Below are 15844 nucleotides of genomic sequence, written 5' to 3'. Positions count from 1 at the left end.
AACATATTCACAGGTTCTGAGGATTAGGATTTGCACACCCTTGGTTCTACATCACTAGCTGTATTTGTACTTGTGTAACCTCTGAGTTTTGTTTTGTTTTGTTTTATTTTGTTTTGTTTAATGTAGATGTTCTAACATGTTGACATTCCCAAAGGTTTGGCTCAAAACATTTGCTCTTAGTCTATAAACTTCTGCTTAACACTGTTATCAACACTTATAATGTCAACTACAATTTAAACACAAATGACTTTCCCCCAAACATCTTTATCCTCTATCTTCTGCTGAGCTCCAAACCTATTATCCTATTAGACATTTCCCAATGGTTTTCACAAGGTGCCTCAAATATAACCTGTTTACAATCAAATTCATCATCTTTCTCACAAACCTGCTCCTTTTCCCTAAGTAGATAGTCTCCTGTGAGTTCATATAAATGGTGGTCTGTTCTCCCATAACAGGTTACTAGTGTTGCTGAGTGAAGTGTCAGTCTGTCCCTTACCTGGCAGCCATGTTTATTCATTGTGTCCACTGCCCTTCTAACAGCATCATTTATAGGTTCACACTGTTCCACCTGAGTCTTCATATTATGCTCAAAATATGGGCCAATCAGAAAATAATTGTCTCCCCATTCTTCTGCTGTGGTTTTGGCCTTTGTCTGAATCACAGTATAGATGCCACCAACTGTTAAAAAGAAAAGGTTCCATTTATCATTCAGGTTAGCATTTCATTGTAAGTGATGAAGGCATGGAAATGCGTTCTCATTTTTAAATTAGCATTTAGGATTTATCAAGCACAAGGGTTTATTTAATTTTCTAAAAGAAAATTTCTAAAGGACACTAACAAATAATTACTATTTGGTTCAATTCATGCATATTTTAAAGCCTTTTCTGGGTGCATTTCATAGAGCAGCAGGTTGGCGGCAGCCAAGAAATACAAACATTTCAAGGAAATCTGAAGAGATGATCGGAATAAAGCAGAACTTGGCCTAAAGCTCTGTCTACACCGAAGTGTCAATGTTGGTTCCAACAGCCATTGTCAGGACACACACCCTCAGCAACTGCAGTTACTTTTTACCCCTTCTCCTACACTGCTCCAAGATGGGGGCTAGGGTATGTCCAAGTAACAGCCACTGTGGAAATTATGAGTGAATCTTCCAAGTTTAAGAGCCACTTACCTTGCAAGGTACCCAACAAGGTACGTTTTGACAAGAGAAAAGAGGTGATAGGTTTTGAAGGGGGATGCTTGGCCCAACCCTAAAGTCAAGCCCAATGACTCACATACAAATTTTCATGTGCTCTTTCATTTTCCCCTCTGGCATTGCTGTCATGACTATTAAAATACAGAGCCAAAAAATATGTACACTCTTGGAATATATGCACATTTTTGGATCAGCGTGTCTACATCTAGGAAATTGTTTGGGGAAATAAGAGTGCCAAAAGATATGTGTATTAGGATATTTATGGAAGCATTATAATGGTGAAAAATTAGGAACAACTTAAACTGAACTAGTTAACTCAACCTGTCAAAGGCTCAATTAGCTCATCTGTTCAGTGGGGATAAAATATTACTTAGCTTGGGGCAAAGGGCAGGTTGTAGCAGCAGTTCAAAGACTAGGGCTGGGAGCACCTGGGTGGCTTAAGTGGCTGCCTTCGGCTCAGGTCATGATCCCGAGGTCCTGGGATCGAGCCCCACATCAGGCTCCCAGCTCAGCAGGGAGATTGTTTCTCCCTCTCCTCCCTGCTTGTGCTCTCTCTCACTACCTCTGTCTCTCTCTCAAATAAATAAATAAAATCCTAAAAAAAAAAAAAAAAAAAAAAAGCCCAGGGCTCATTGAAAAGGTAGTATTTGAGTAAGTACATAAAAGGGTGAAGAAATTAGGCCAGCAGCTATTATAGAGAAGAACTTTTTAGGCAAAGAGTAGAGTTAGAGCCAAGGCCCTAAGTTGAGAGCACTGCATGCAAGGGGAGAGTAATAGGCATTCAAAAGGAAAGGTTTGAGATGCAGCAACTAGGCAGGAGGAATAGGGAGGACCAAGGGGAAGAAGAGCTTCAGTAAACTTAGGCAGGATATCTTGTGCTGGCTCTAAGCAATCATCTTGTATGAGAATATGAAAGCAGTTTGAATCAATTTCTTGAGTAATACTCTGTCCATGAGCTATAGGTGAGGAAACAACTCAAGAAATGCCGTGTGAAATCCCAGAGCCAACACAGATCCTGGCACCAATCTTCAGCTCTATTTTCTAGTGATTTTATTACTTGTATATTTTTTTTAAAAAGGCCTATTTTTACTTCAGTTTTGCAAAAGTTATTTCAATTCATCAGGATATAGGGTTCGATAGCAATTGAATCTCTTAAATTGTTTCAGTAATTTAGACTTTAAATGATAAATTTTATCAAGAGTCACCATCTATGGCCAAAAGGTAATATTTGCCATCTGCAAATTTTTCTTTAAGCTTGAACCACTCAAAATATACTTTTTGGTAAACTGCGTTTTAAGAGATGAGATACCAAATGCAAATGTTGGTACTGTTATATAAGTACCAACAGGATTCATTAATTCATAAAAGGGTAGAGCTAATATAACTCCCAACATGTAATTATTACATGCAAACAATTTTCACATGAGCCTACATAAACTTATTGTCTTTAAGAACTTCATCTCTAAGAAAAGACTTTGTGACTATAGAAAATTTAAAGAAACTTAACACTGTCACTTGAACGAAGAACAATAAGGATGTTCAATCACAACTCAGATGGTAGGTGATGAGAATGGCATGGGATATGAAGACGATCTGTAAATCCTGCATGCAGAGACTTCCAGAAAGGACCAGGACAGACGTGATTCACATACCCAATCAATCATGACTCTGAGGCTATGTAAATTGATGTCAGCATCGAGTATGCCTAAATATTTCTCCAAATTCCAGAAAATGTTATGAACTGTCAAAACTATTTGTTGAGAAAAACAAATTTAGAGAAAAAAATTGCAAGAACAACTAAAATTTTTTTCTTTAAAATATATGAGTCACATCTTAGCAACATATTTAAATATATATAAGCTTTATTCACATTCACTATCCATAAAAAGGCAAAATTTTCAAATAATTTCTTCTGTAGACTTATTTCCTTCACCTTCATCTTATCAAGGAGCTATGCTATCGGGTTCTGATGGCACACATTTATTTTTGCCTTATTCACATTTCTATTCTTTTTTTTAGTGGAGCTTAAATTTTTTATTATTATATTACATATTTTTATTATTATATTATGAAGTATAGTTGACATAAAATGTTATATTACTTTCAGGCGTACAACATAAGGATGAATTCAACAATTCTATACATTACTCAGTGCTCTCACCGTAAGTGTAGTCACCAAACAACATTATTATAATATTACTGACTATATTCCCTATGCTGTACTTTCCATTTTCATGACTTATTTATTTTAGGACTTCTTAATCCACATTTCTATTCTTAAAGCTCTCTTTTATTTGCAACTATGTAGCTTGCCCAGAGATCTTAGGACATCCTTGTTTGTTAGACTATGCGTTTCAAGTTCAAATACACTAGGGCAAATGCAAACACGTTTTTATTTGCTAAAGGGCGAAAAGGAGAAGAGAAATTCTTTACTCAAAAAAAAAAAAAGAATGATTAGATGTGGGCATTGAAATGCAAAATTAAACATTGTTAGTTAATTTGCTGCTTCTTTTTCCCATTTGAGGCCTTCAACCTTGATAGAAATAGTCACCAAGTAGCCTTAGAGTGTTCATAAATACTATGGATATGTTATTTCAGGAATAAAAACGTAAAATTCAAAAAAAAAAAATCCTCAATCCTATATTGGTTGAGACCTAATGGTAAATGAATCATTTCCCCTTACACTTCTTCATGTACAGTCTTTCCGTGGGGAGGTCATCTTACCACTATTTCATATGCTCAAGCTCCATTTTAGCTTCTCTTTGTCCTCCCTTTATTTGTATGCCAACTACTTTCCTTCAGCTTTTACTTTGTCTAGATACCACATTTACCCCAAACTCCTCTCCTGGCCTGCTAATTATAGGTGAGTGTGATGGCATAGAAATAGGGTCACTCCTATTTTCAAATTTGGAGTATAAGCCTGAGGTTCCCCAACACATATTTTTTAATGAATTTTTACCAGTGTAGGTTATTGAATTTGGACTTACCCTTCACTTTCAAACATGTACTTTGTAGTTTATTGATCTATATTTTCCTGAAACAACATGGGAGCTATCTTTCATGTGAGGGCAAAGTATCAGGCCTTTCATAAGAAAGAAAAGATGACGTCCCATGGCATATGCCATGGAGATAGCTGAAATCCCAAGTTTTCATCTAGAAACACGGCTGATATTGCTAAAATCGGGATTCCAAAGCAGTATGGAATGTGGACACCAGCCAAAATAAGACTATATATATATATATACACACACACATATATTGCATATTATTATGCTATATATATTATATATAATAAGGATATATAGTTGACCCTTGAACAATGTGGTGGTTAGAGGTGCCAACCCCCCATGCAGTCAAAAATCTAACTATAACTTTTTTTTAAGATTTTATTTATTTGAGAGAGAGAGACAGGTAATGACAGAGACCGCAAGAGAGAGCACAAGTGAAGAGGAGAGGGAGAAGCAGGCTTCTGCCGAGCAGGGAGCCTGACGTGGGCTCGATCCCAGGACCCTGGGATCGTGACTTGAGCGGAAGGCAGACACTTAACTAACTGAGCCACTTGGCGCCCCCTAACTATAACTTTTGAGTCCCCAAAAACTTCACTACTAATAGCCTGTTGACCTGAAACCTTACTGATAACATAAACAATTAACACATATTTGTATGCTATATGTATTTTATACTGTCTTCTTACAATAAAACAAGCTAGGAAAAGAAAATGTTATTAAAAAAATCATAAGGCAGAGAAAATACATTTATAGTACTGTATTTATTGAAAAAAATCTGTATATAAGTGGACTCATGCACTTCAAAATTGTATTGTTCAAGGATCAACTGTATTTTATATAAACTGGGAGAACTGTCTACGGCCATACCACCTTGAACGTGCCCGATCTTGTCTTCACTACTTTTAAAAATGCTTAAAAGTTACAGAATTGGGAAGTTATATGACTTCAGTATGCAGAGCTACTAATCTGGCCCTCTAGTCTCAAGATACAGCCGCAGAACGGGGGTAGTTATTCTACAGTTAGACATCATTCTTTGAGGCAGCAAACCTGATAGGAAAGAAGAAATGTTACTGATGACCATGGTCAACAAATGTTTATGTGTCCAGAGCTTTGCTGGGTCTGTGGCTCAAAATAAAGGGTCTGTAGTCTTGGGCAGTGGGAGATGATATGCTTAAAGCAAGCCTATAGCCACCCCCACACTGATTGTACCACAATGGTAACTCCAAATGTTCTAGACAGGAGGGGCTCAGACATGGTAACCTGGATGAAAAGGAAGTGAGGAGACTAGGGCTCATCTTGAAGCTATGTGTGTGCCAAACGTGATTTTTGCATGGGTATTTTTCCTGGTATTACTTTTAGTTCTCACAACACCATTATAGGTAGGTGTTATTATTGTCTTTATTTTTAAATAGGGAAACTAAGGCACAGAGAGGCTATGCGACCGATCCAGCATCACACAGGTAATGATGGAGTTGGGATTCCGATCCAGGAAGTCTGACTCAAGAGTCCACAGGCTGTGGACAGCAAGACTATAAGTAACTGTCTGGAACAACATATTGATGGATTTTTCTTTTGAAGATTTTATTTATTTATTTGACAGAGAGAGAGATAGGGGGAGCTGGAACACAAGCAGGGGGAGTGGGAGAGGGAGAAGCAGGCTTCCCGCTGAGCAGGGAGCCCGATGTGGGGCTCGATCCCAGGACCCTGGGATCATGACCTGAGCCAAAGGCAGACTTAACCGACTGAGCCACCCAGGCACCCCCATACTGATGGATTTTTTAAAGTGGTGGGTGGGAGGGACAGAGGAAGAAGATGAGCAATATCACAGAAAGATCAATATCTTTAGGTCTTGGGGAAGGTGGAATCCTTTCTATTCTGCCCTAAAGAAAAGCCATCTGGGAAACAATACTTAGCGTAAACAGCTTTTTTATTTTGGCTCTTGGCACTTCTGGTTAAGGAAGAGGAGGAACCCAGGGTTTAGGGAACTTGAGAGTAGCAGTTCTCACATCAGTCATGGAGGCTCTTGGAAATCTGATGAAAGCATTCAGTCCTCTTCTCCAAAAGAGGACTTACACATACCATTTTCAGATACAATTTTAAAGTTTTACAAACTCCCTGAAGCCCACTTTTATCAAGGTCCCACCTTCAGAACCTCTGCCTCGGAATAGCAGACTCGCAGTTATAATCCGTTTTTACCACACCATCCTGACTGTAGTTTTCGGCATTTTTCCATATGCCGTTCACACCGTGTGACCCAGAGCTATGGTGTCCAGTTGGAGAAGAAAGTAGAAGTATTATATGTATTACATTACATGCTGGCTTCGAGCTAAAATGGATTGTTTTTTGGGTTTTTTTGCAAATTTTTTTTAAAGATTTTATTTATTTATTTGACAGGGAGAGAGAGAGCACAAGCAGTGGGAGAGGGAGAGGGAGAAGCAGGCTTCCCGCGGAGCAGGAATCCCGATGCAGGGCTCGATTCCAGGACCCTGGGATCATGACCTGAGCCGAAGGCAGACGCTTAACGACTGAGCCACCCAGGCGCCCCTAAAATGAATTGGTTTTAGTAATTTTGTTTTTTAGAGAGAGAGCGAGAGCACGCGAGAGCATACGTGGTGAGGGGAGGGGCAGAGGGAGAAGGAGAGAGAGAACCCCAAGCACGTTCCAGGCCCAGCATTCATCCCAATGTGGGGCTAGATCTCACCACCCTGAGATCATGACCTGAGCTGAAATCACGAGGTGGATGCCTAACCAACTGAGCCACCTAGGTGCCCCTGTTTTTAGTAAATTTTTTTTTTTTTTTTTTTTTTTTTTTAAGATTTTATTTATTTATTTGACAGAGAGAGACACAGCGAGAGAGGGAACACAAGCAGGGGGAGTGGGAGAGGGAGAAGCAGGCTCCCCGCAGAGCAGGGAGCCCGATGCGGGACTCGATCCCAGGACCCTGGGATCATGACCTGAGCCGAAGGCAGTCGCTTAACCAACTGAGCCACCCAGGCGCCCCAGTTTTTAGTAAATTTTTTAAAAGCATTCATTCAGTGACTACATTTCAGAATTGTTCACATGTATTAAATTAGCAATCATTACTTGTGACAATTTTCATTAAAGTTTTTTAATAATTTCGGATATCCTCAACATAATAATTGGTCCATAGTCTACCATGATTTGGGCATGTCTATGAAGAAGGAATGATTGTAGTGAGGCCCAAACAAAGGAGAAAGTGAACCTTTTTGTTTCTAACATTTGGGCAAAACTTTCCATCCTAGGCCATGCCACAGTCTCTAACTTGTCTGTTACTTTCCTGCTATCCTCTCGCCCAACTAGTAATAGTGGTTTTCAAAAACATACCTGACCGCTTAGCACTTCCCACTACTTAGAACTTCCCATCACTAACCATAAACTTCATAAACTTCCCCCTGCTGGTCCCTTCCATCTGCTCTCAAGCCTCCACTCTTTTCCCCTCTCTAAGCTTCCCTTAGATCTTTGAACAGAGTACACTCTCTCACCTCTGCCTCTTGGCACATAGCACTCCCTCACAAAGAACACTGTCCCCTCCTTATCCCTGATCCTTCATCCCTACCCAGTGGCTATTCATCCTTCAGGTGTCAGCTCAACTGTCTCTTCCTTACAGAGGTGTTTTTCCCTAACCCAGATTTAGGTAGAAACCTCTCATCCCCCACCCCCAACATATAATCTTTTTTTTTTTAATTCAGTTAATCAACATATAGTGTATTATTAGTTTCAGAGGTAGAGTTTAGTGATTCATCAGTTGCATATAATACCCAGTGCTCATCACATCCCGTGCCCTCCTTAATGCCCATCACCCAGTTACCCCATGCCCCCACCCACCACCCCTCCAGCAACCCTCAGTTTGTTCCCTATGGTTAAGAGTCTCTTATGGGTTCTCAACGTATAGTCTTAGAGCCCCTTGTTCTCTTCTTCTTATTGTCATCACATTTGACTATAATTGCTTGTTCAATGTCTACCTGCACGTTTGTAAATTTTGGAAGACTGGGAATCAATTCCATATTAAGTTCAATCTTCTTCATTTCCCAGTGCCTGACACCTAATAAACACTTGATGAATCTTTATTGAATAATAAATAAAGAGCAATAATAAATGGATAAATGAATAAAAGCAATAAATGTCAAGGGTAATATGAACAAGTAGGAAGTGTTATTTTGAAGTCTGAGAATTAATATCCAGTAATTTAACTGTGACTTTCTCATTTGTTATATTTTACACAAATCTATTTTTCACTGGCAAAATTCTGGCAGAAAGGGATTTTTTTTTCCTGTAAGAAATCTTTTGTTTTCCTAGGTATGAATAGATTTCCTTGCTTGCCCCAAAACATCATAAGATAGCTGGATCATAGTACATTAATTACATTCATGAAAAAACTTGATATTCAGCTGGTTTAAAGAATGTTTTTACAAACTGTTAGAAATTTAGAACAAGTCCTGTGTTCTTTCATCTAAAGGACATTTCCTTATGAAATGATTTTAATTTTTAATTCTTGTATGGTAGTGAAAAAGAGAAGTGACCTTGAAGAAGACCTAAATGCTAGTTCCAACCCTTCCATTTGCTTGATCATGTAATGCCTTAGGCATCCATTTCATCTTGGAAATAGAGGAGTTGGCTTCTAAGATGCCTCCTATCACTGCCATGAACTGCAGGGAAGTAAAAATTCAAAGTAAATTAAAAAAAACTATATATATAGTGTTGTTTTATTGTCAGGGATGAACACAGCTATTGTCCATTTATATGAAAATTTCTAAAATATCCGACTGTAATAAGTATTAAAATAAAGACATGTTGGAGATGATGTCAGCTGGGTAAATCACATTGTGGTTCCCTTCTCCACACACAAAAAATTTCCTTCCCCTTGTATGGGAAATGAAAGAAAATAGGTTTCAAAGGCAGTGAGGGCTGAAAACAAAATGTATTCATTCCTTCATTCCAAAGGAAAAAAATCCATTGAGCATTTTCTGAGCACCAGTCCCCATTCTAGGCCCTGAGATCAGCCCGCACGGCACCAGGATGTAAGCTCCATGGGATAACATGTTCGCAGTGTGTTCCTAGCATGGACACAATGCTCCATTAATGTTTGCTAAATGGACAGAAAAGGAGGAAAGAAGGAAGAAGGACTCTGTTCAGGTACTGGAACTCACACACTCCTCTGAACTGACTCCCAGTGCTAAAGAATCCCCCCAGTTTTTCCACCAACAAGCTACATCTGTAGAGAAAAACCTTCTTTCAAGTCATAGTCTGGGATCTATGAATAATAGAGATGTCTCTATTCCTGGGAACTTTGGGCATATTTAAACACCCTAGAAAAAAGCACATTAGAAACAGCTCTTCATAGAACACTTCTCCATAATAAGATTTCTGCTCTCTTTGCTTCTACCTCACTAAACTACAGAGAGGAAGACTGCTTTGTTCTCTCACATTCCTTCCTGCATTTCTATATAAGAAAGATTGATTTTCACTTTTGATTTCAAGATTTTATGAATTTTATAAAAAAGATTTAATTAATTTTGTGAATATATACACATGAGAACTCTGAACACTTAGCATAAGGTGAAAATCAGAACAGATGCCAAATATAATTCCTCTAAGTTTGAAATACTCTCATTCTTCTTAATAGGAGCTTGACATAATGCCTTCTGCGCAGCTACTAAGTTAAAACTGTAATTCCAACCTCGTTGCGAATTATTAGCAATATTATTAAGTATTTCATATAATCTTTAACAGTGCACAGCTTAAAGTTTGTCATTGGTCCCGATTGCATATGGTTCTCCTTAAAATAAAGCTGTTGAGAGAAATTGTAAAACCAAAAAAGGAATTAATAGCTTTTTATTCCTGTGTCGTCATAACCTGCATTTCAAATTTTAGCTTAAATGCACATTCCCTGGCAACGACTAATATTTTCAACATTCTCTCCCTCCAACACACAGCCACATCTAAGTTATCATTGCCTGTTGAAATAGACAAGGTGGAATGTAACTGAAACTTCTATTCAGCTTGAATACTTTCCTTACTCCCTGTCAATTCATTCGCACTAGAGTCACTTCTGAAATCCTAATCCACATTATTCAGCAGTCTGGCAAATAGCCACCTTCCAGGGTAGTACAAACCTTTATTGGTTACTTCCCAAGCGACTTCAAAAAGCAGTAAATCCTCCACAGGAAGTTCTTCAACTTCCCACTGAGGAAGCCCACTCAGGGATGTTACAGATAGAGATCGGCCTCGGAGCATTCTTTTTCCAGTCGTCTGAAACTTTTTTGAATCCTTTTTTCAATAAACTGTGATCCCAGGAGCGCTGTGCTGACAGCTGCCCAGGCTCAGGGTGGAAGATCTCAGGCTTGGGGAGTTTCTCATAGGTATAAACCAGTCAAATGAAATCTCAAGTGCTTCCCAGAGAACTCTCAGTTTAAGGAGGAATTTTTGGCTCCTCTTTGCAGTCTTTCTGGGCAAGTCCAGTGAGGACAGTATCTCCAATCAGTATTGACCTGACCAACTCAATCACACATAAAATCTTCGGGTTCGGGGCTTAGGCAAGCACCCCTTCAGATGGTGGAATCCTCATAGGCTGAGCATGACACAAATCCAGACCTTTAGCCCTTGTCCTTTTGACCAAACTCCTAGACTCCTACAGTCATCAGTGCTTATTTCATCACTTTCAAAGTGATCCAAGATTAGCAATTCCCCTTATTAAGTTTGCAGACCACTTTAGATTACATGAAGAATTCACTGGGACCGTTTCTATGCTTTAAATCCTTTTAGATTTCCTAAGTATGCTTTTGATTCCTGTTTCTAGAACATCAAAAATAATTATTCTTAGTTATTATAGTCTACATTTATAATCTAAATTTAAATGTTAGGCATAGATCTTGGCTCCCCTCCTCTTAATTACTTTTCTTAAAAATTTCCCTATGAAAAAGTATAAATCCCAGTGTGTCTTTGGATATAACATACAAAGAATGTAATTTTCTCTGATCAATGATAATTAAAAAGTAAAAAACTGTTTTCAAAAGTTTAATTAGATCACCTGAGGATTGTTTCACTCACTCCCACTCTCATTACTCTGACTTTTTGAAATTCCTGGTCCTCAATTCTCCTTTGAGTTTTTTGCCTCAAGTACCAGCAGTCTTAAGGAGACATCATCTCCTAATGACCCTTCAAAGTAGACTTATGTAACTCTTTTGATCCTATAATTCCTAACATGAGGACACCTTTAGCAGTTCTTTTCAATAGTGAATGCTATTTTCAAAATTGCTCCTTCAGTCAAGGAGAGTGAAATAAATGGAACCATATGAAATATGTCCATGGAATATATCTTCATCTATCCATGATATGTGCGTGAATCTTCTTCTTTCCTGTGTGTGTGTGTGTTTGTGTTGTGTGTGTGTGAGAGAGAGAGAGACAGAGAGCGAGAGAGAGAGAGAAAGACAAAAAGAGAAAGGCAGTAATTTCTGCAATAAGATTTGGAGAGGAATCAGAAAAAGTTCTTTGTTTTCCATATTCCTGAATATTCTCCTCTAAGATTTGTGCTAAAAACACAAACTGATGAGCTGGGAGTAGAAAACGAATAATCATTCAGACAGAAAGGCAAGTGAAGTTTCTCCAAGATGGGAGAAGGACTCTCCAAAGTCCTGATCCCTAATTTCACACTCACACTAACATTTCATCATTCAGTGAAAATGAGGTGAGAGGACAATTAGGGAAAAATGAAGACCTGTATTTGGGTTCCTTGGTAGTTCCAGCAGAGGTCACTAGATACATTTAGAAAACCACACATTTGCTTTGACAGTGTGTAATCTTCTTGTAAATCTTTAGGATATTGAAGGCTTGATCAGCCTGCACCTGCATACCCAGAAAGGGTCAGTTAATGTCTTTACAGGATGCCTACTATGTGCTGCTACTCTGGAAATGGAAGGTATTTTAATAAACAGTACACATGTGCTTGCCTTCATGTGGACAGGTAGACATTCATCATGGAAACAAATGAACAACATTATTTCAGGTGCTGCTGTCTCTAAAGAAGGAAAGCTGTGGAGTGATGGTGCCATTCAGTGGGATGAGGCCCTTAGCTGGGGAGTGCTGGGAAGATCATTCTGAGAAAATGATATTTGAATTGAGACACAAAGGATGAGTAAGAGGCAACCCTGAAGGTCTGAAGGAAAAGGGAACCCTGGCACCTCGTTGGTGGGAATGCAAACTGGTGTAGCCACTATGGAAACCAGTACGGAGGTTCTCCAAAAATTAAAAATAGTACTACAATGTGATCCAGCAATTCTACTTCTGGGTATTTAGCTGAAGGAAATGAAAGCACTAACTCAAAAAGACATCCGCATTCCTGTGTTCCTTGTGTTATTATTTGCAACAGCCAAGACTAAAGATGTGTTTGCAGGATTTGGATGTGCATCATATGAACATTTAACTTCTGGAAATGCAATTATATCTGCTAGACAAAGAGAAAATAGAAAGAACAAGAGAGAACAATTTAAATAGCTTGTGAGAATCACGTAATGAGGAGAGAGGATGCTCCAGATGAGGAGGAACTAAGGAATGGCATTTCCTACATTTGGTCTTTCCATAGTCTGAGTATCTCACTGGCTGAATGTGCCTGAGGGTTTTGTTTTAAGATTTTATTTATTTATTTATTTGAGGGAGAGAGAGAGAGAACGAGCAGGGGGGAGGGGCAGAGGGAGAGAGACAGAGCAGACTCCCTGCTGAGCAGGGAGCCCAACAGGGGCTCCATCCCAGGACCCGGAGATCAGAGATCATGACCTGAGCCGAAAGCAATTGCTTAACCAACTGAGCCACCCAGGCACCCCTGTACCTGAGGTTTGACATACATCTTCCCATTTGTATGATGGCTATAGATCCTAACCTCAGTAAAAATGTCTCCAATATACTCTATGCAAAAGATGGTAACAACTTGCACTACAGTATAGCAGTGAGATTAGAAAGATGTGGATAACAGGATATGTGTAAAAATTGGCACAACTTGGAATTGATGGGATATGGAAAAGTAAGGGTAGTTAGGTATCTACCAAACAAGGCATGTGTCATGTAATGTACTAATGTAAGAAATATGGGGGGAAGAATGGATTTATTTGAGAGATTAGATAATGACTTCAATTTTAGACATGGTGAGTTTGGGATACCAGCCAGATGCAGACAGTTATAGATATTTCTGCCTACTCAGAAGCTCAGATGAGAAGTCTGGGACGTGGCTGGTAACTGAAGCCACGAGAGTAGTGAGATCTCAGGAAGGGGGAGTGCAGAGTGGGTAGGATAGACTGACCTGGAAGGATAGGGTAGATTACTCCAGAAAGTTCAACTTTTATGGTAAAGACAACAATATGGTGCTCTGGGTTTTACTTGGTATGTACAATACTGCACAAAAGGTACAATTATTTCTCAAAAAGGGAGATTTCACATAAAATTTTGGATCTCTATTTTTTTCTTGAAAACAAAATCTAAATCCTGTTTTCCTACCTTCATGGCAACAATCTGCTGGAACTGGGTAAGTCTATCCTTTTAGCTGCCACATCGTCACCTTAGCCTCATGGGGCTACTTCACTCATTTACACTGTCACATCTCTAGAAACACAGGAATCTTAACTTTTGATTTAATTTTTTTTCTGTGCACATTTGGAGTTGCTGATCAGGAAGTGGCCAAAGAAGGAGGAAATAATTATCCTTAAATTAACATTGTATCTAAATGGACAATTCCCACCCATCATCTTGAAGATAATGAGAGGGATTTTTGACCTCGACTGTTGAGATTATTTTAGAGGCAGCATAAATGGAGTCTTACTTAGACACCCAGGGCTTGTTTTTGGAATAGACCTTTTGCTTTACTGGACCCTCTTCTCTGGTTTTATTTTTAAACTCTTCTTTCACTGAGTAGAGTATAAAAGATGAAGAGATTCAGAAGAGTAGCTTTAGCCCCTGTGAATAAAGAGGGAAAGAAAGAGTTTTTGAGCAAGAGAGAAGGCAGAGATACCTCTCTGGAAAGAGTTAGTCACCCTGAGAAGTTCAATCACAATTTATAATATTTTTGTCAATGCACACCCGTCCTCCATTTTCCCATTAAATTTTCAAAAAAATCAATATGACCATTTTTTTTTAATCAGTTAAGGGACACCTGAGTGGTTCAGTCAGTTAAGCGTCTGCCTTTGGCCATGATCCCAGGGTCCAGCAATCTAGTCCCACATCAGGCTCCCTGCTCAGCGGAGAGTCTGCTTCTCCCTCTCCCTGCCCCCCTCCCCCCTGCTCATGCACATGCACTCTTTCTCAAGTAAATAAATAAAAAATCTTTTTAAAAAATCAGTTAAAAGGGTACCTGGGTGGCTCAGTTGGTTAAGCGACTGCCTTCAGCTCAGGTCATGATCCTGGAGTCCCGGGATCGAGTCCCACGTCAGGCTCCCTGCTCAGCAGGGAGTCTGCTTCTCCCTCTGACCTTCCCCCTCTCATGTGCTCTCTCTCTCTCTCTCTCATTCTCGCTCTCTCAAATAAATAAATAAATAAATAAAATCTAAAAAAAAATCAGTTAAAAAATTAGAATCTGGAGGAAAGGTATGTGAAGATGAGAGCAAAATCTGCTAAGAGCAGAAGCCAAATGCTGTTATGTTTACCAGAAGGTTGTTAGAGAGGTAGCATAGTGAAATGGTCAAAAATAAGGGCTTTGGAGTTGGGCTCATCTCAGTGAGAACTGGACTGTTTACTAGCCTGTAACATAGGGGTGATAGATGTTGTAAGGGTCAGAGAAGAGAATGTATGCATGTCCCTCCTACATTGTCTTCCAAATCCTATTTCTCAGATTGCAATGTAGACGCGTGAGGTTGACTAATGGCAGCCCAGCTCAAGCTGCTAACCTGCCTCCTGCCTTGAGGGTCTCAACTCGTGAGACCATTAACTGGCTGTCATTAAACTCCCTTTTCTCCAACCTCTACTTAGATGCAGGGACACTGGTGTAGAGGTTAGAATATCAAATACAGGCTTACTTTTCTGATATTCTCCCCCACATTCAGGATGTAAAATATTGCCAAATATTTTTACATAGTGATTTTTATATTAAACACAGGTATACTATGCAGAAGCTTATCAGACAAATATATATATAAATGCCAAATATGACAAGGATAACAAGTCCAATAATGTATGTGGTGGTGTTAAACTATTTTCCTTCCAAAACGGTGTCATGGAAATAGTTGATTTAGTAATATTTGCTTGGTTTTTTTTTTAATATAATGAAAAAAACTCTAATGGTAGTAGGGCCATTGCACTAAATCAGTTTCTGTCGGGTTACCGTCAATGTTCGCCAGATGTCCCCTTGAGATCATGTATTTTTCTATTTAGTTCCATCAACTTCATAAATCTCCATTTTTGTGTGCAGAAGGCATAAAAGCTTGTTCTCATTCAACACAAATCTGGATATGATGGTGTCAGAACGAAAGGAAAAGTCATAATAGCCCTAGACATCAGCTAGCCCTATTATAAACACAATTCTGTGGGAAAACCAGATTGTAAAATTTAAGATTAGATTATATTCACATTTAAAGTTTTTTAAAAATCGGATCTTTCACAAGACCAATTTAGGGTTATTTCTCAAGTGCCACACTTGGAAGAG

At 39.0% G+C, this 15844-nt stretch overlaps 1 protein-coding gene across 2 annotated transcripts in view; it reads right to left on the bottom strand.

Annotated features, from left to right (window-relative positions):
- Positions 1 to 14688, bottom strand: part of GYS2 (glycogen synthase 2) — a 69172-nt gene extending 54484 nt beyond the window's left edge. Inside the window, exons 1-2 of one of the 2 annotated variants that reach the window (XM_054507156.2) lie at positions 14558 to 14688; positions 497 to 678 (exon numbers count right to left, since the gene is read on the bottom strand). In XM_054507156.2, coding sequence (XP_054363131.1) covers positions 497 to 580 — 84 coding nt within the window. In that variant the 5' untranslated portion in view covers positions 581 to 678; positions 14558 to 14688. Of the gene's footprint in view, positions 1 to 496; positions 679 to 10337; positions 11068 to 14557 lie in introns of those variants that run through there. The other variant, XM_045873776.3, reaches the window with a different exon arrangement.
- Between the last annotated feature and the right edge of the window lie 1156 nt (positions 14689 to 15844).

Source organism: Mirounga angustirostris, unplaced genomic scaffold, assembly GCF_029215605.1.
Source record: "Mirounga angustirostris isolate CCGP_5_RB_7025 unplaced genomic scaffold, mMirAng1.0.hap1 SCAF_5, whole genome shotgun sequence".
Lineage (NCBI taxonomy): Eukaryota > Metazoa > Chordata > Mammalia > Carnivora > Phocidae > Mirounga > Mirounga angustirostris.
Note: the sequence above shows the minus strand (reverse complement) of the source record. Positions and strands in the feature narration are given on the sequence as shown.